The sequence below is a fragment of the Somniosus microcephalus genome, chromosome 2 (assembly GCF_052327205.1).
Source record: "Somniosus microcephalus isolate GS21.2 chromosome 2, FLI_Smic_1.0, whole genome shotgun sequence".
Classification (NCBI taxonomy): domain Eukaryota; kingdom Metazoa; phylum Chordata; class Chondrichthyes; order Squaliformes; family Somniosidae; genus Somniosus; species Somniosus microcephalus.
Genome location: NC_140988.1, coordinates 359912214 through 359931825, shown reverse-complemented (window position 1 = coordinate 359931825; position 19612 = coordinate 359912214). Strand labels below are relative to the sequence as shown.

Below are 19612 nucleotides of genomic sequence, written 5' to 3'. Positions count from 1 at the left end.
CGCACAAACCGGGGATCAGCCTTGGCACCTTCCTGGATTGCATGGATCAGTTTTTTTATTCGTTCACGGGATGTGGGCATCACTGGCAAGGCCAGCATTTATTGCCCATCCCTTATTGCCCTCGAGAAGGTGGTGGTGAGCCGTCGCTTTGAACCGCTGCAGTCCGTGTGGTGAAGGTACGCCCACAGTGCTGTTAGGGAAGGTTCCAGGATTTCGATCCAGCGACGATGAAGGCTCGGCGATATACTTCCACGTCAGGATAGTGTGTGACTTGGAGGGGAACTTGGAGGTGGTGGTGTTCCCATGTGCCTGCTGCCCTTGTCCTTCTAGGTGGGTGAAGTCGCGGATTCGGGAGGTGCTGCTGAAGAAGCCTTGGCGAGTTGCTGCAGTGCATCTTGTAGATGGCACACACTGCAGCCATGGGGCGCTGGTGGTAGAGGGAGAGAATGTTTAAGATGGTGGATGGGGTGCCAATCAAGTGGGCTGCTTTGTCCTGGATGATGTTGAGCTTCCTGAGTGTTGTTGGAGCTGCACTGATCCAGGCAAGTGGAGAGTATTCCATCACACTCCTGACTTGTGCCTTGTAGATGGTGGAAAGGCTTTGGGGAGTCAGGAGGTGAGATACTCACTGCAGAATACCCAGCCTCTGACCTGCTCTTGTTGCCACAGTATTTATGTGGCTGGTCCAGTTAAGTTTCTGGTCAATGGTTACCACCAGGATGTTGATGGTGGGGGATTCGGCGATGGTAACACCGTTGAATGTCAAGGGGAGGTGGTTAGACTCTCGCTTGTTGGAGATAGTCATTGCCTGGCACTTGTGTGGCGCGAATGTTACTTGCTACTTACCAGACTAAGCCTGAATGTTCCAGGATTTTGATCCAGCGACGATGAAGGAACAACAATATATTTCCAAGTCAGGGTGGTGTGTGACTTGGAGGGAAACTTGGAGATGATGGTGTTCCCAAGTGCCTGCTGCCCTTGTCCTTTTAGGTAGTAGAGGTCGCGGGTTTGGGAGGTGCTGCCGAAGGAAGGTTGCACATGAGGCAGTGCATTTACTGAGCTCTTGAGGAGCTCCAGCACAGATTATATTGAAGTTGGGACCTGCTGGTCTGCCTAACTAAAGTGCTACATTTCCTAGTGCATTTACCTAAAAGCTGCTGAGGGTGTAATTGGTAAATGTACTTTAATGGAAATGAATCCAAAATCTGAACACATTAGTTTGAAGCATTGATGTTCATAAAACCTCTTGGAAGTTATTTGTAGCTCACCTGCCCTGTAACCCTCCGCCGACTCGACACTACATGTACACCTGGGTCTCTGTTCATAGTCGGTGCAGCTGTGGGGTGTTGATCAAGCTGCAATTCAGTTCTGCTCCTCTTGATGTCCAGAAAATAAATGTCTCCTTATTTCCCTGTTGGATTAAATAAAATTATTTTCTCTCTTTTTGGTGATGAAATACATTGTTGATTAAAGACAGGAACTCATCGTGTGGGGAATGGTGGGTGCAGATAATGGGCAGCATGTTGCAGTACTCCTGAGCTTGGCCCTTGAACAACATGTTGGTGGCCTAACGTCAATATCGAGTCCCTCCATAGCAACAGTCGAGTAGATTTACAAAGGGTAAATTCTACTTTGACTGCTTTGAGAACGTTACTAATAAGATAGTAGAGCTCCCTATGGAATAGTTTATTTAGACTTTCAGAGCCTTGGATGAGGTTCCGCATGGAAGACTTCTAATTAAAATGAAAACCGCGGGCATCCTTGGCACTGGATAAAAGCCGGTAGTAAAAGGGAAACGGAGTGTGGTAGTGAGAGATGTCATGCACGGCATGGGGAAATGTTGAGTACCGCAGGGCTCCTGTTGTTTCATCTCTACATAAATGACCTTCATGCTGAAACCAATAGTAGTAAGCGTGTCAAATTTGCAACAATAAAATGGGAAGAGCAGTGGCGATGGAGGCTGCAGTTAATAATTTGTAGAAGGATTTAGATCACTTATGCAATTGGCAGACTGCAAGTAGAATTTAATACTGACGAATGCAAAGTATGTTGTACATTTTTTTTTTTATTCGTTCAGGGGATGCGGGTGTCGTTGGTAAGGCCAGCATTTATTGCCCATCCCTAATTGCCCTTGAGAAGGTGGTGGTGAGCTGCCTTGAACCGCTGCAGACCCTGTGGTGAAGGCACTCCCACAGTGCTGTTAGGGAGGGAGTTCCAGGATTTTGACCCAGCGACGATGAAGGATCGGTGATATATACTTCTAAGTCAGGATGGTGTGTGACTTGGAGGGGAACTTGGAGGTGGTGGTGTTCCCATGCGCCTGCTGCCCTTGTCTTTGTAGGTGGTAGAGGTCGAGGATTTGGGAGGTACTGTTGAAGAAGCCTTGGCGAGTTGCTGCAGTGCATCTTGTAGATGGTACACACTGCAGACACGGTACGCCGGTGGTGGAGGGAGTGAATGTTTAAGGTGGGATGGGGTGCCAATCAAGTGGGCTGCTTTGTCCTGGATGGTGTCGAGGTTCTTGAGTGTTGTTGGAGTTACACTCATCCAGGCAAGTGGAGAGTATTCCAACACTCCTGACTTGTGCCTTGTAGATGGTGGAAAGATTTTGGGGAGTCAGGAGGTGAGACACTCGCCACGGAATATCCAGCCTCTGACCTGCTCTTGTTGCTACAGTATTTATGTGGTTGGTCCAGAAAAGATTTTGGTTAATGGTGACCTCCAGGATATTGATGGTGGGCGATTTGGCGATGGTAATGCCGTTGAATGTCAAGGGGAGGTGGTTAGACTCTCGCTTGTTGGAGATAGTCATTGCCTGGCACTTCTGTGGCGCAAATGTTACCTGCCACTTATCAGCCCAAGCCTGAATGTGATCCAGGTCTTGCTGCATGCTGGCATGGGCTGCTTCATTATCTGAGGAGTTGCGAATGACACTGAATACTGTGCAGTCAGAACATCCCCACTTCTGACCTTATGATGCAGGGAAGGTCATTGATGAAGCAGCTGAAGATGGTTGGGCCTAGGATACTGCCCTGAGGAACTCCTGCAGTGATGTCCTGGGGCTGTGATGATTGACCTTCAATTACCACAACCATCTTCCTTTGTGCTGGGTATGACTCCAGCCAGTGGAATGTTTCCCCCCCCCCCCGATTCCCATTGACTTCAGTTTTACTGGGGCTCCTTGATGCCACACTCAAGGGCAGTCACTCTCACCTCACCTCTGGAATTCAGCTCTTTTGTCCATGTTTGGACCAAGGCTGTAATGTGGTCTGGAGCCGAGTGTCTTGGCGGAACCCAAACTGGACATCAGTGAGCAGGTTATTGGTGAGTAACTGCTGCTTGATAGCACTGTCGATGACACCTTCTATCACTTTGCTGCTGATTGAGAGTAGACTGATGGGGCAGTAATTGGCCGGATTGGATTTATCCTGCTTTTTGTGGACAGGACATACCTGGGCAGTTTTCCACATTGTCGGATAGATGCCAGCGTTGTAGCTGTACTGGAACAGTTTGGCTAGAGACACGGCTAGTTCCGGAGCACAGGTCTTCAGCACGACAGCCGGGATGTTGTCGGGGCCCACGGCCTTTGCTGTATCCAGTGCGCTCAGTCGTTTCTTGATATCATGTGGAGTGAATCGAATTGGCTGAAGACTGGCTTCTGTGGTGGTGGGGACCTCAGGAGGAGGCCGATATGGATCATCCACTCGGCACTTCTGGCTGAAGATGGTTGCAAACGCTTCAGCCTTGTCTTTTGCACTCACGTGCTGGGCTCCACCATCATTGAGAATGGGGATATTCATGAATCCTCCTCCCGTTAGTTGTTTAATGGTCCATCACCACTCATGGATGTGGCAGGACTGCAGAGCTTTGATCGGATCTGTTGATTGTGGGGTCGCTTAGCTCGGTTTATAGCATATTGCTTTAGACAGCCCTCTGGGCTAGAGAATTGATATACCTATCAATTCATTCCATGAAAAGCGACGAGTTAAGATTGTAACTATAGGTTTTTATTGGCTAAATAACAGAGCCCACCCTCGTGGGTGATCGGTTCCAACAAGGAGGAATACCAGCCAGTCGATCACCTTTATACCTGGGCAAGCAGGCGGAGCCATGGGCGGAGTCAGCTGAGGTCAGCCCAGGTATAACAGCGTGGCAAGAGGTGACCTTGTGTAGTGATACAACAGTGTAAACAGTGATAACCATAGTGTAACGATATAAACAGTGATAACCTTAGTGTAACGATAGTGAACGATAACAGTGGTTTACCACAAGAATTCCAAAGATTGACAATCCTCTGAGTGAAGAAACTTCTCCCCAGCTCAGTTCTAAATGGCCGACCCCTTATCCGGAGACTGTGACCCTTAGTTCTAGATTCTCCAGCCAGGGGAAACAACCTCTCGGCATCTACCCTGTTAAGCTCTCAAATTGGTGTCAAGATCTGTTTGATAATGCTCCTGTGAAGCACCTTGGGACGTTTTACTGTGTTAAAGGTGCGATCTAAATGCAAGTTGCAGTTTGTTTAAAAGCAAGTGAATGCTTTTCGTCCCTAAGTTACATTGTCAAATTTACTTACCTTCAAAATTTCTCGTGCAAAGTTTATGAAGGTAGGACCTTGAAGCATGGCCAGTTTTGGTAGCCCACAGCAGGCTCAGTCTCTTTGCACCCTGCACATTACTTCAGTTTAGCTGGTCCTCGTGTGTTAATAATGGAAATGTGCGCCCAATCCCATGGAAGATTATCTGTTTCGATGATGCCTGCACGGTGTAATAAAGTTTCATAGCTGATTTCCAAGGTATGTTATGTTTAAATTGTTTCATCGTTCTACCTTGTTAATATGGGCAAAAATGTAAAGATGTACTGTATATTCCTTCAAGCGAGAGCTGGACCTGTTTCTGGCTGGGGCGGAGACCACTTCCAACAAAAGGTAGGTGCTGCATCAAATTATCAGGGCTCGAGTGATGTCCTGAAGTAATTTTGATCGCTTGGGAGGGTCAGAGAGGAATTTCCCAGAAATTTCCCCCCCAAATTGGCCTAGGTTTTTAAACTGGTTTCTCGCTTCTCCAAGGAGATCATGTGGTTTTTTGGGTGGGGTGGAGTGTGTATATACATTGGCGTGGGACAGGCTGGATGGACCAGAGGGTCTTTTCCTGCCCGACATTGTTCATCTGTGAATTGTCACTTTGCCGTTGGTCCTCCTTGAGTCAGTACAACATGTAATAAATCAGTGCAAAAGTGGACTTGTGTTGCTAACTCTTTGGCCTTTTGTTAGTTGCAGTGGAGCGGAGCGGAGTGAGACACTGCTACACCGGCTCAAGGCAAAACCTCTACATAGACAAGGCAACAAAGGTCATTTGCCAGGGTTTCACTGGGAAGCAGGTGCGTCTTGTTTGCATTCCGTCTGTCTACAACCACCCTTTAACTTGTCAAAATGTATTTCTGATTTGTAATTTTAATTTTGACACTTGGCACGGTGGCATAGTGGTTAGCACTGTTGCCTCACAGCGCCAGGGACCCGGGTTCGAATCCGGCCTCGGGTGACTGTCTGTGTGGAGTTTGCACATTCTCCCCGTGTTTGCGTGGGTTTACTCCGGGTGCTCCGGTTTCCTCCCACAGTCCAAAGATGTGCGGGTTAGGTTGATTGGCTATGATAAATTGACCCTTAGTGTTAGGGGGATTAAATACGTGGGGTTACGGGGATAGGGTGGGATATGTGTTGGTGTAGGGGTTATGAGGATCGGGTGGGATATGTGTCGGTGCAGGCTCGATGGGACGAAATGGCCTCTGTCTGCACTGTGGGGTTTCTGTGATTGTGATTCTGTGATTCTGTGAAAGCCGGCATAATCTTTGAACCTTCAGCTCAGAGTGTTGGTGTTTTAACAATGGCCGGCTCCCATAGGCTCTGCAAATCAATTCCTTTTAATTTCAAATTTACCTTCAATTGGGAACTGAGCCAAATTGGTTTCCCTTTATGATTTTCGAGGTACTAATAGTCGAAGGTGTGCTGTTTATCGCGGTGTTTTTTATAATGGAAGTGATAGCATGAAGACAAAAGGAACTTTGTCACCAAAAGGAAAAATGTGAGTGAGACTAGCTTGCCACGTGGAAATTTATTTTATTTGCTTCCTAGTTTTCTCCTCCCTTTTCCTCCCCGGCACTGACGCTCACTGGGCTGTGGTTTCATGGGTACTCTTCTTTCTCCAGATCGCACTCATTCTGGCTGGTGTACGGTTTTATGGGTGCCAGTAACCCCTCCTGAAAGCACCATCTCTTGCTGGGGTACGGTTCTGAGAGTGCCAGCACCTTCTCCTGAGGGGTATGGCTTCATGGGTTTTGATGCCTTTCCTGCTGGGGCAGTGGCTCTCGAGGGGCTCTGGTTTCAGGGGTGTTGGTGCCCTCTCCTAATGGCACTGACAGTGGTTTTATGGGTGCCTCCTTTTCAATCTTGGAGGGGCACTGAAGCTAATTGCACCATTCCTTACTGGTGACCCAGCTGAGGTGCTGCCTCAGAATAGGCTGGGGATTGAAGCTGAAATCTTTATTCAGAGCCATGCTAGGCAATCCTTTAACGGCCGAGTCAATAGCTGCAGAATATTTTTCAATACATTAAATGTTCTAATCTGTTCCCATAGAGTGCTGCACAGTATTGCACAAATGTTCTCTTTATTGCATCAGTTACACTTGCTGATATCTTAGTTTTGCTTTATAGTTGCTGTGAAAAGTTGGACTGTTCTCTTATATTCATTATACAGAGGAGGGATGTTCTAGCCTTTTGTCTTTGTGAGCCACAAGTAGGACTGTGTTGCATGGACTTCGAGGGCTAGCTTTCAGAGATTGGGGGGCTGCAGGTGGCTCACAGATCATGGTTTGGACACCTCGACATAAAACATAGTAGTGGGTAGACAGTTTGTCACTAGTGGGTGTTGCAGGGATGATTGCTGGTCACCGCATATAACTGATTCAGAGCTGGGGACAGGAGCAAAGCTGTATAAATTTGCAGATGACTCCAAATTGAGAGAGGTTTCAAACAATAGGGAACATGGGAACCAAATAGGAAGGGCTCGGGATGGGATGGGAAGGTGGCAAATGGCATTTAATATGGGGAAAAAAGCAAGTTAATGAGACTAAAAAAGAAACATTGGGAATATAAACTCAATGGCCTAGAAATTCAGTGGGCTGCACCACCTGTTAGTGCCCAAAGAGGGCACTTCGTGCGTTTAGCGCCACTGGCCACGCCTCCCGCTAAATTTAGCGGGGCGCTAATGGTGGCGCTAGCCGTTAGCGCTGCGCCGCCACCAATGACGTCATCGGTGTGCGCAGCGGCCTGCTACTGCCCCGGTCGCCAAATTTGGTAGCGCCCCCTGCTTTAACGCCAGTCGCAATTCGCGACCGGTTCAGGGGGGCCTACCTGCGGCGGTAGAGGCGCTGAGGTGCGGGGCGGCCATTTTTTTTGCTGGCCGCCTGCCAGCACCTCTTCCCGCTGCCGTCCCCGGCCTCCTGAGCGCCCCCCCCCCCCCCCCCCCCCCGCGTTGTGCCGGCTGTGTCCCAAGAGTCTGGCACTTCTCCTCGGTGCCGGGCTCTTTTGCCGGCACTCGCGATCTCTGATCGCGCTGCAGTAGGCCCCTCCCCTTTAAGAAGGGGAGGAAGGCCTGCAGTACCGCAGCGCGCTGCGGCACATTGTGCTGCGATTTTCAGTTGCAGCGCCCCAAGAGGGATGCAGGGCGCCTCGAGTAGCGCCGCGCTTCCGTTTGGGGCGCCGAAACTGAATTTCCAGCGGGCGCTCGCGACTCCTTCCGGGGCAGTACTTCCGGCGCCCTGGCTTGGGGCGCCAGTGAATTTCTAGGCCAATGTCTGTAGGCAACAGGACACAACACAGGATCTGGGGGCACTGATGGATTGCTAACTGAAACCAATAGTGCACAGAAATACATAGTGCAGTGTGTAGTAACAATAGAGAAATCTAATGAATTACATCTTGGGATGTGTAACTAGCAAGATCAAGCACAAACCCCTGACGGTAATAATGGGTCTCATCAAGGCACTGGTATGGCCGTACCTGGATGAGTATGTACAGTTGTGGGCGCCATACGACAGCAAGGCTATCCAGGCATTGGAGGCAGTGCAAAAAAAAACGACCGTCCAATTGATACCTAGCTTAAGGCACCTGAACTATAAACCAAGGGAATGTTTACTCTGGAGAACCGAGGTCTCAGGAGATACTCGAGATTCTTAAGGTAGTAGATTAAATTAACTTCTAATATATTTGACGTTGCCACAAACCCTCGAAGCTGGGGACGTGGGCTCATGTGGGAAGAGCATGGACATTTTTGATTTAACTGCTTTACACAGAGTGTGGTGAATAGGTGTAATGGCCCACTCGGAGGCAGGTGATGAGGAAAATTTAAGGGATTTTAATTGGATATCTGAGGAGGTGGGCAATTGATGCTTTTGGGACTGGTCAGAGGGACGGTAGAGTCTTCTCCTGTCTTGTACTGTCCTGTGTTCGACCCTCGCGTATGCACCCAGATATTTTTCATGGCCATTAATATGTGCGATTATTATAGAATCCTACAGCACAAGAGGAGGCCATTTGGCCCAACGTGCCTGTACTGGCTCTTTGAAAGAGCGATCCAATTAGTCCCATTACTCTGCTTTTTCCCCATATCCCTGCAATTCTTTTTTCTTTTCCAGTATATATCCAATTCCCTGATGAAAGTTACCTCTGAATCTGCTTCTAACACCGTTTCAGGCAGTGAATTCCAGATCATAAAATGTTTGCTATGTAAAATAAATCCTCCTCTTTCCCATTGACTTTTTTTTTACCAAGGATCTTAAATCTGTGCCCTCTAGTTACCCTGTGCCAGTGGAAACAGTTTGTTTATCAATTTTTTTCAATCAAAACCCTTCATAATTTTGAACACCTCTATTAAATCTTCCCTTAACCTTCCCTGCTCTGAAGAGAACAATCCTTAGAGATTCCTTTCCCTCCTGTAGTGTCCTTTCCCGCTTGGTTCTTGCATTATTGTCATTATTATCACCCCTTGAGTTTTTCTGTTCTCCATATCCTGTGACAGAAATTTATGTAGCTAGTATAAAATCATCTCTCCACTTTCCATGCGAGATTGTTGTTGAAAAGAATTGTGTGAAATGACAAGGAAGTCATCATTTCTATGGAGATGCTTGAGCGAGGTGTTTCCGAGCCCCTGGATCTGCGTTTAACAATTTTCACTAATACTTTTTTTTTAAGTCAATAATATTTAGATTTTTAAAACAATTCTGTCCTTTTTATGATCAAGACTTGTGTGACATGGGCAGTTGCATCCCATATATTTTTCCACGTCATCTGTGCCCACTGCCTCCCTGAGCATTCGCCACCCTCTGTGTAGGTAAATGTAAAATGGCCATGCACCTTCCCTCTGCCACACTTGAGCCCATTATTATCTGAACGGCAATAGATTGGGAAAAGGGGAAGTGCAACGAGACCTGGGTGTCCTTGTGCACCAGTCGCTGAAGGTAAGCATGCAGGTGCAGCAGGCGGTTAAGAAGGCAAATGGTATGTTGGCCTTCATAGCGAGAGGATTCGAGTACAGGAGCAAGGATGTTTTGCTGCAGTTGTACAGGGCCTTGGTGAGACCACACCTTGAGTATTGTGTGCAGTTTTGGTCGCCTTATCTGAGGAAGGATGTTCTTGCCATGGAGAGAGTGCAGCGAAGATTCACCAGACTGATACCTGGGATGGCAGGAATGACGTATGAGGAGAGATTGGGTCGATTAGGCTTATATTCGCTGGAGTTTAGAAGAATGAGAGGGGATCTCATTGAAACTTATAAAATTCTAACAGGACTAGACAGACTAGATGCAGGAAGGATGTTCCCGATGGCGGGGGAGTCCAGAACCAGGGGTCACAGTCTAAGGATAAGGGGTAAGCCATTTAGGACAGAGATGAGGAGAAATTTCTTCACCCAGAGAGTGGTGAACCTGTGGAATTCTCTATCACAGAAGGCAGTAGAGGCCAATTCATTAAATATATTCAAGAAGGAGTTGGATATATTTCTTAAGGCTAAAGGGATCAAGGGATATGGGGCGAAGGCAGGGACAGGGTACTGAGTTTGGATGATCAGCCATGATCTCATTGAATGGCGGAGCAGGCTCGAGGGTCCGAATGGCCTACTCCTGCTCCTATCTTCTATGTTTCTATGTCGGAGTTTGTGGCCATCTCTATATTTTTATACAGAAGACCACCATTAATTCCTGCTGTCATAAGCCGTGCAGATACTTTCATTATGGGAAGTTGTTCTTTTGTATCTTTGCTAAGTAAGCTGATGGGATGCAGCTGAAGGAAATCGATTTCAGCATTTTAAAACCTTTCTTGTAAAACTCTGCAAAACAAAAAGGTTTCAGCTCAAAGTGTAAAAGATTTAATAAAATGGATATCCATTTCATTTAGACTCTGATATGTTTACACAGGATTACATGGGATATACGGCACAGAAACAGGCCATTCGGCCCAACCAGTTCATGCCGGTGTTTATGCTCCAGTCGAGCCTCCTCCCGTCTTTCCTCATCTAAATCTATCAGCATAACCCTCGATTCCCTTCTCCCTCATATGCTTGTCCAGCCTCCCCTTAAATGCATCGATACTGTTCACTTCAACCACTCCCTGTGGTAGCGAGTTCCGCATTCTCACCACACTCTGGGTAAAGAAGTTTCTCCTGAATTCCCTATTGGATTTCTTGGTGACTATCTTATATTGATGGCCTCTAGTTATGCTCTTCCCCACAAGTGGAAACATTCTCTCTGTATCCACTCTATCAAAACCTTTCATCATTTTAAAGACCTCTATTCGGTCACCCTTCAGCCTTTTTTTCAAGGGAAAGGAGACTTGGCCTGTTCATCCTTTCCTGATAGGTTATACCCTCGCATTTCTGGTATCATCCATGTAAATCTTCTCTGCACCCTCTCCAGTGCCTCTATATCCCTTTTACAATATGGGGACCAGAACTGTACACAGTACTCCAAGTGTGGTCTAACCAAGGTTCAATACAGGTTTAGCATAACTTCCCTACTTTTCAATTCTATACTTCTAGAAATAAATCCTAGTGCTTGGTTTGCTTTTTTTATGGCCTTGCTAACCTGTGTCGCAACGTTTAGTGATTTGTGCATTTGTTGAACCTGTCAGATGATAAATTATTCATCGGGGATTTCTCTGTTCAGCTTGCTTATTACCTTTGCGCAGATTGCTTATAAGATATTTATTACGGTCAGTTATTAGAGCAGTGGTTGTCCGCAGACCCCTGGGGGTCTGTAGAGACTTTCCAAGGGGTCCGTGGGGAAGCTGCTCCCGGCGGTGTGGCAACGAGGTCCAGCCGTTGTTCGAGCAGTCGGCAGAGTCAGCGAGTGTGATCTGGTGGGGGGGAGACTTGGGTGGGGGTAGGAGAGAAAGTGGGGAGATGGGGTACAGAGAGACGCATGGAAGAAAAATGAGGGAGAAAGAGCGATTTAGGGAAGCGTGATGGGGAGAAAGAGATGGAAGCTCATAGAGAGATGGGAGAGATAGGCAGAGAGATGGGGGTACACCGAGAGAGCGATGGGGAAGAGTGACGGGGAGAGAGAGTGATGAAGGTGGAGAGATGGGAGTAGAGAGAGAGATGTGATGGGGAGAGAGATGGAGATACCGAGAGAGAGGACTAGGTGAGATAGAGAGAGAGAGAGAGCTGGACATAGAGGGATGGGGAAGAGTGACGGGGAGAGAGATGGAGGTACAGCAAGAGGAATGGGAGCGAGAGATGGAGGTACAGAGAAAGAGGTGGAGAAAGAAACACAGGTAGTTGGAAAAAGACTGAAAAAGACAGAGACTGGGGAGAGTGATTGACGGAGAGATGTGAGGGAGAGAGAATGGAAGGAGGGGACAGAAGAGAGACAACGGGTTGGGGAGCGAGACCAGAGGCAAGGGGAGAGAGACAAAGGGGGGGGAGGGATGAGAAGGAGAAGGGAGGAGACTGATAGATGGATGGGGGGTGACAGGAAATAGGAGGGCGATGGGGAGGGTGTTCAAGTTTTTAGGCTGCACCAGATGGTTTTGAGTCCAGTGTCAAAAATCATTCCTGTAGGTAAGCCCACACGCCCAGTTAACTGAAGCGACTATCTGCCAATACCAGGTATTGTAGCATTGCCCAGGGTCAATCTGAACACTCTTGTTGTGATTTGCTATTTGGATATGACCGCAGCCCTCCCACGTATTTGGATAATGGAAGAATAATCCATTGGTTCTCAAACTGGGGTCCGCACAGACGGGCCGATATACAGCAGAGGGGGAGGGCAAAAGGCCTGAAGCACACAGCAGCTGTGAGTGAGTAGGCCGGTGGTGGAGGGTTACTTTTTTTTATTCGTTCACGCGACGTGGGCGTCGCTGGCAAGGCCGGCATTTATTGCCCATCCTTAATTGCCCTTGAGAAGGTGGTGGTGAGCCGCTGCCTTGAACTGCTGCAGTCCGTGTGGTGAAGGTACTCCCACAGTGCTGACTTTGTCGTCGCGGTTTGGTACAACTGAGTGACTTGCTCGGCCATTTCAGAGGGCAGTTTAGAGTCAACACATTGCTGTGGGTCTGGAGTCACATGTAGGCCAGACTGGGTAATTTCCTTCCCTAAAGGACATTAGTGAACCAGTTGGGATTTTTCGACAATCCAGTAGTTTCATGGTCACCATTACTTGCTTTTTAATTCCAAATTTAATTAACTGAATTTAAATTCCCCAGCTGCCGTGGTAGAATTTGAACTCGCGTCTCTGGATCATTAGTCCAGGCCTCTGGATTACTAGTACGATAGCAAAATACTGCGGATGTTGGAAATACGAAATAACAACAGAAAATGCTGGACAAACTCAGCAGGTCAGGCAACATCCATGGAGAGAAATTTGAGTTGACGTTTCGGGTCGAACCCTTCAAAACTGGAAAGAAAAGAAGATAGATCGGAGGCAGGGCTGCGATCGGACAAAAGAATAAAAGAAACAAAAGAAGTAAAAGAGACAATAAAAGGTATTAGAAGCTAGACGAGATGCTTTGCGGAACACCTCCGTTCAGTCCGTAAGGGTGACCCCGAGCTTCCGGTCGCCTGTCATTTTAATTCACCGCTCCATTCCCACTCGGACCTCACCGTCCTTGGCCTCTTGTATTGTTCCACGGAAGCTCAACGTAAACTCGAGGAACAGCAACTCATCTTCCGATTAGGCACTTTGCAGCCTTCCGGACTCAATATCGAGTTCAACAATTTCAGATCATTACCTCGGCCCCTTTTTCATTTTTTCTTGTAATTTTCCCACCCCTTTCCCCCACCCCCCTTTCCTTTTGTTTCTCTCTCACACCTGGCAGCTATCTCTTGCCCTGCCAGTACACTTTACACCTAATCTCAGCCTATTACCATCTCATCTAGCTTCTAATACCTTTTATTGTCTCTTTTACTTCTTTTGTTTCTTTTATTCTTTTGTCCGATCGCAGCCCTGCCTCCGACCTATCTTTTCTTTCCAGTTTTGAAGAAGGGTTCGACCCGAGACGTCAACTCAAATTTCTCTCCATGGATGTTGCCTGACCTGCTGAGTTTTTCCAGCAATTTCTGTTGTTACCTCTGGATTACTAGTCCAGTAACATAACCACTGTGCTACCGTACCCCAGTTACACCTGAAATGGTGCCAGTGTTGCCCCACTCCAGGAAGAGTCGTGCGGTGAAGTATTCAACAGGCATGTTGCCGAACTGACAGGGTTACCTTTCAGCTGAAGGGAAGATGAAAGTTTTCACATCACCAATCACATCAGTGTTCACTATCGGACAGCCCTGGCAAAATTTAACGCAAGTCCCTTTAACAGGACACTGATGAACTTTACATTCAGTAATGTAAATGTGCAAGGAGTTTATAGGATATAATCTAGATTGGGGGCGGTGGGGTCCGTGATTACTAATCCATTTGAAAAGGGGTCCTTCCACCAAAAAAGTTTGAGAACCACTAGATTAGAGCTCTGGAGCAGAGCTTTTAATAAAATTTAAAAACAAACTAGTTAATATTACTTGCATTACAACAGTGACCGCACTTCAAAAAGTACCTCATTGGCTGTAAAGCGCTTTGGGACATCCGGTGGCAGTGAAAGGCGCTATAGAAATGCAAGTCTTTCTTTTCTTCTCCTTTTCCTTTCGTTCCTTTCTTTCTCTTTTCTCTTCCTTTCTTTCCCTTTTCTTTCTTAGTAGTTTCTCAAGTAGTTGAATTGTAAATGTCTTCTATAAATGCAACATTAGTTTCCCCTCTGAGCTGTTTCTTTCTCATTCTTTAATGTTGGTTCTCTTTTTTTTTTGTGTGTTCCCGTGTTGTATACCATGTTAAGAGTTGCCTGGTTAACAGGCTATGTGGTTTGAGCAATACTTTGGAATTAGTTAACTTTTGCTGTGCTTGTTGAATTTTTTTTAATTTGAAGTTCTGCTGAAACTTTATTTTACATCTAATTGCTGTTGTGATGCACTTGCACCAATACTGGGCTCAAGTACCCCTACAGTCAGTGCATGTACCTGTATTGGACTGGCAGTCCTGAGCAGGAGAGGCTGTGTGGAAGATGTGTGCCCACTGTGAACCAGCATAGCGACAGTTATGAGATTTTGCCTGCCTTTGTTTATTAGTACCTTTGAATGGGACTCTCTAGCATGTCCATTTTGTGTGTTTAGTTTGCAATCAATGGTCCCTCTAATTTCTTTTTGGGTGCATGGCCCCTTTAAATAGCTGAGCGGCCCGTTCAAATTTCCGCACATGTACATTTTTTCCATTTAAAAGCTGGTGAGCGGCCTGTGCAGGATCTCCAGACTGCTGCGTGGCCGCGCAGTTTAACGGGAACATTGTTTGCAATGCTAATTTTTGTCGCCATATTTTCTAAGCTTCGTCTATTTTGGAAAGCTCTGAAAAACTTGTTTTAAATATTCAAGTAGAAAAGTGCATTCAAGTTCCCAGATTTAATTCGCCCCCCCCCGCAAGTTTGTTCTAAATTAGCTGACATCAGCCCAGGGGTAGATGGTGCGGTATAATTTACCTCAGCTTGAGTTGGGGCAAAATTGGACAGGATTTCAACACCTGATTGCTCTCCAGTGCCCCCTGCTGGAAAGTGCATGAATAACAGGTGAGGGCAGAATCGTGCTTGGCTGTGAGATCACTCCCCACCTAACTACTCGAGTAATGTGCAGGCACTCGCTCTTTATCATAAAGTACCAGAGGAGAAAAAAATCAGAGTTTTGTTTTAAAACTGTAGGGATTATTTTATTGAATGTTAACTTAATAACTTTTTTCCCCCCTCATTTTATTGTATATTCCAGGGAACGTTCCACAGCCAGCAGGCTTTGGAGTATGGCACTAACGTAGTCGGAGGTGTGTCACCGGGCAAAGGGGGCAAAAGCCACTTGAATCTGCCTGTCTTCAACACAGTTAAAGAGGTAAATGCAGTGGGTTTAATGCTTTCAACAGTGACTTCTCGCCAGGGAGAATCTTTTCCTGTTTTAATAGATTTAACAAAAAAAATGTAAAAGAGCCAGTAGACATTTTGTAATGTTTAACAAAATTCTCTTAATTTCTGCAATTTAAGCGTGTCGAGGCTTGTGGGACATTTTTAGGAGATGCATGAAAAAAGGATACGGAATCGGCACAAAACCTGAAAAGTCCTGAGTTTTCTGACTGCTTCAGAATCGGTCTTGAACTGCTTTGGAGTGCATCTGCCATTGTCGCATTGCCTCATCAAAGTCCAGAAACGGCCGTGCAGTGTTTACTGACCAATAACACAGCGCTGCACAGAGCTTTTTAAAAAAAAAAAAAAAAACTTCAGCCATAGAGGCTCTTGCATTGTTCCACGGAAGGTCAGCGTAAGCTCGAGGAACAGCACCTCATCTTCCTATTAGGCACTTTACAGCCTTCCGGACTCTATTGAGTTCAACAATTTCAGATCATAACCTCGGCCCCTATTACATTTTTGCATATTTTTTTATCCACACCTTTTGTTTTGGCCCTCTTTTCCCCCCCCCCCCCTTTTTTTCTCTCTCCCACATGGCAGCTGTCTCCCATTCTGCCAGAACATTTCACACCTAATCTAGAGCCGTCTTTTGTCTCTGCTAGTCCTATCACCACCTCGTCTCGTTTTGAATACTTCTTAATGTCTCTTCACTTCTCTTTTGTTCTCTCCCAACCTGGCCTTTTAATCTACTTCATTTCCAGTGCTTTTCCAGTCTTGACAAAGGGTTTGACCCGAAACGTTGACTCTATTTTCTCTCCACGGATGTTGCCTGGCCTGCTGAGTGTTTCCAGCATTTTCTGTTGTTATTTCGGATTACTATAATGCCTTTAACATAGGAAAAAAACCTACAATGGTGATTAACAGAAGTGTCAGGGAAAAAAACAGGCAACCAGCCAAGGAAGGAGATAGTAAGAAAGGTGACCACAACCTTGGTCGCAGAGGTGGGTTTTAAGGAGGGTCTTAAACGAGGAGTGGGAACTGGAAAGATTTAAGCAGGAAATTCCAGAAAGTGGGGCTTAAATGGTTGAAGGCACAGCTGCCAGTAGTGGCGCAAAGGCTGGGGAGATGGGTAAAAGGCCAGAGTCAGGACTGGAGAGTTCTTGCAGGGGGCGGGGGGGTGCTGGAGGAAGTTCGAGATGGAATTCGATTTAAACAGAAGAATTAGAGTTTTAAATTGGAGGCCTGGGGCACCGATGAGGACATAGGTGATGGGTGAGTGGGACTCGGCGTGGGATAGGTTACGGGCAACAAAGTTTTGGATGAGCTGAAGTTCATGGCAGGGGAAGGATGGGAGGCTGGCCAGGAAAGTATTGAAATAGTCGAGTCTCGAGGTGACCAAGGCATTGATGAGGGTTACAGCAGTGTGCATGTTGCACTTTATGGATTTCATGGGGGAAAAATTCAGTTGTTTGCGCCTCCCATTAGTGCCTTAAGAGGGTGCTAATGGGGCGCAAAGCAACGAGCGCCCGGGCGCGGCGATGTTTGCGCCGCTCGCGAAATTAACCAGACATTTTGCGGTGGCGCTAAACACTACCACCGCGATCTCCTGCGCCGGCAGATTGTGACGTCAGTCGAATGCGTAGCGCCCCGGACCGGATATTGAGTGGCGCCCCCTGCCTTACCGCCTGCTGCTAGCAATGACAGGTTGAGGGGAGCGTTATGCTGTCAGAAAGGGACTTGGCGACCGCTTCCTGCCTTTTTTTGTTGCTGACATTTTTGCACCATGCATTCTGAGAGAGAGAGAGACTCCTGGAGAGATTCAACGCTGTGTGAAGGAGTTTTGAGTACTGAGCAGCACTTTGCAGGTTTATTTTGATTTGCCCGCCCTTGTTTCGTCAGCGCTTTGAGGTAGCGCCTCGCTCCTCGGCCTTTGCGCTTTAAGACAGGTGTGAAGCGCCTGATTTGCCGCTCCAATCACCTCCAGGGGCGATAAAAGCCAAGTTTGCTGTCGGAGACGATAATTAGCGCCAGGCGCTAAACTTTGCGCATGGCCGATAATGGCACCCCAAACGGCGTGATACTGAATTTTTCCCCCCATTAGTCTCACCATGACACATGCCCTTTTTAAATAACTTCTACCTTTAATAAATGCTTGTTGTTCTACTTCAGTGTAATTGTATTTTTTTTTAAATTGTGGATCATTATGTACTGAAGTATTATAGGAGAGGCTTGTGTTTTTTTGTTTATATTCTCCTCCACTACCCTATTGCATCCCATGTATGTTTCCCAGCTGAAGGCGTTGGCTGCCATCCAGTTCTTCAGTCAGTAGCTGAGATGTGACTGAAGTGACCAAGGCTGGTTTCTTCCTCCCATTTTCTCGCAAGGCTCGCTTTTAATGGCGTGTCTGAGAAGGGGACATAGGTCATCTCAAGCGCAAACCCTGTAGCCTTCTCTTTGTTGCAGCATATTTCACCCGAAGAGAAAGGGTTAATGGCCCAACCCTTCCAAAGCCCTACAAAGAATAAACTCTCCTGATGTCTGTCCTTTTAGGCCAAAGAAAGCACAGGAGCTGATGCGTCTGTTATCTACGTCCCTCCCCCATTCGCTGCTGCCGCCATCCTCGAGGCGATTGATGCTGAGATCCCGCTGGTGGTCTGCATCACGGAAGGAATTCCACAGCAGGACATGGTACGAGTGAAACATCGACTACTTCGTCAGAGCAAGACTCGGTTCATAGGCCCCAACTGTCCAGGAGTAATAAATGTAAGTGTCCTGAAGAAGTGATTCATGCCATTTTAGTTTAAATGATAAAGTTTCATTGGTTCAAGGATAATAAAACCAGAAGTTAGATTAAGGGGAAAGAATATAGAGAAGTCATTGTGAGCCATTCATTGTCCTGAATTCCAGACGACTCCCAAACTCAATGTAAATACTTGTACAGCTCTATAGAGTAGGTTTTTATTTTGCCCCGGTTTTCTTGAGCTTTGAAGACCCTGACTCCTTTTAGGGTAAGTGTCCATCGTGCTCTGATACCCTGTCAGATTTGTCATTCCACATGTATGAATTATAGACTGCTGCCAGGCTATTTGACCACAAGTGCATCAGTGTCAAACCGGACATTGTCCTCATCTGACACACAACATAAAACCTTTCCAGTAGGAATCCTTGCATAACAATCGAGAGCAGAAAGCTTCTGATTTTACTGTCCATTTTGAGCTACTGCCATATACTGGTGCATGAGCTAAATGATTGGGTGGGGGTGGCAAGTATCCTAGCAATTGCAAGTTCAAATTGCACTATGGCAAGTTGTAAAATTGGATTCAATAAACTTGGATCATTTGTGGATGAGTACTGGAACAAAATGACCATGAAAGCTGCTGGATTGACCTTTAAAAACCCAACTAGCTCAGGGAAGGAAACCTGCCACCCTTATCCAGTCTGGCCTACACATGACTCCATTCTGATACTAGGTGGTTGATTCTTAATGCTCTCAGAGCAACTAAGGATGGGTAATAAATACTGCCTTGTCAACGTTGTCCAGACCCCAAAGAAAAAACCAAACGTAGCACGTTGGGAGCAAACACAAACTATTTTTCCTGTCTAGTATGTAGTAGTCAATGTGCGCTCTTTTTTGGGGGTGCGCGGACCCTTATAAGGGGCTGCGCGGCCCATTCACAGTTTCGCACATGCACGAAACTTAACATTGAAAAGCCGGTCCCAGGCTGCGCGGGACCGGCCGAGAGCTGCGCGGCTGCGCAGTTTATAGGGAATGTTGGTTGTAGTGTTCTGCTCTTTCTCAGGAATGCCCAATAGCTGGTTATTCTGTATCATTTCTTAATTATCTTAGTTTGAGCAGCTAACGTTGATTTCAGTGGTTTTTGGCATGTTCGCTTGAAGTAAATTGTTAAAAGCTTTTATTTCTGTGCCTCCTCTTTGTAGTTTGCTTATTTGATTGTTGCATGCAGACTGTGACATGCCTTATTCCCCTGAATTAATTTATTCTTTTTAAGCCCGGAGAGTGTAAAATTGGAATCATGCCCGGACACATACATATGAAGGGAAGAATTGGTGAGTACTGGATACAAATTAGCCTCTATCTCTTAAGGACTTTTGGCACTGTAATGTGCAATGAAGCAAACTTCAACA

The 19612-nt window shown here is 46.6% G+C and overlaps 1 protein-coding gene across 1 annotated transcript in view; it reads left to right on the top strand.

Moving 5' to 3' along the window:
- Positions 1–19612, top strand: part of suclg1 (succinate-CoA ligase GDP/ADP-forming subunit alph) — an 89543-nt gene that overhangs the window by 27698 nt on the left and 42233 nt on the right. Inside the window, exons 2-5 of the mRNA XM_085975537.1 lie at positions 5270–5376; positions 15339–15455; positions 18017–18229; positions 19477–19534. Coding sequence (XP_085831663.1) covers positions 5270–5376; positions 15339–15455; positions 18017–18229; positions 19477–19534 — 495 coding nt within the window. The remainder of the gene's footprint in view (positions 1–5269; positions 5377–15338; positions 15456–18016; positions 18230–19476; positions 19535–19612) is intronic.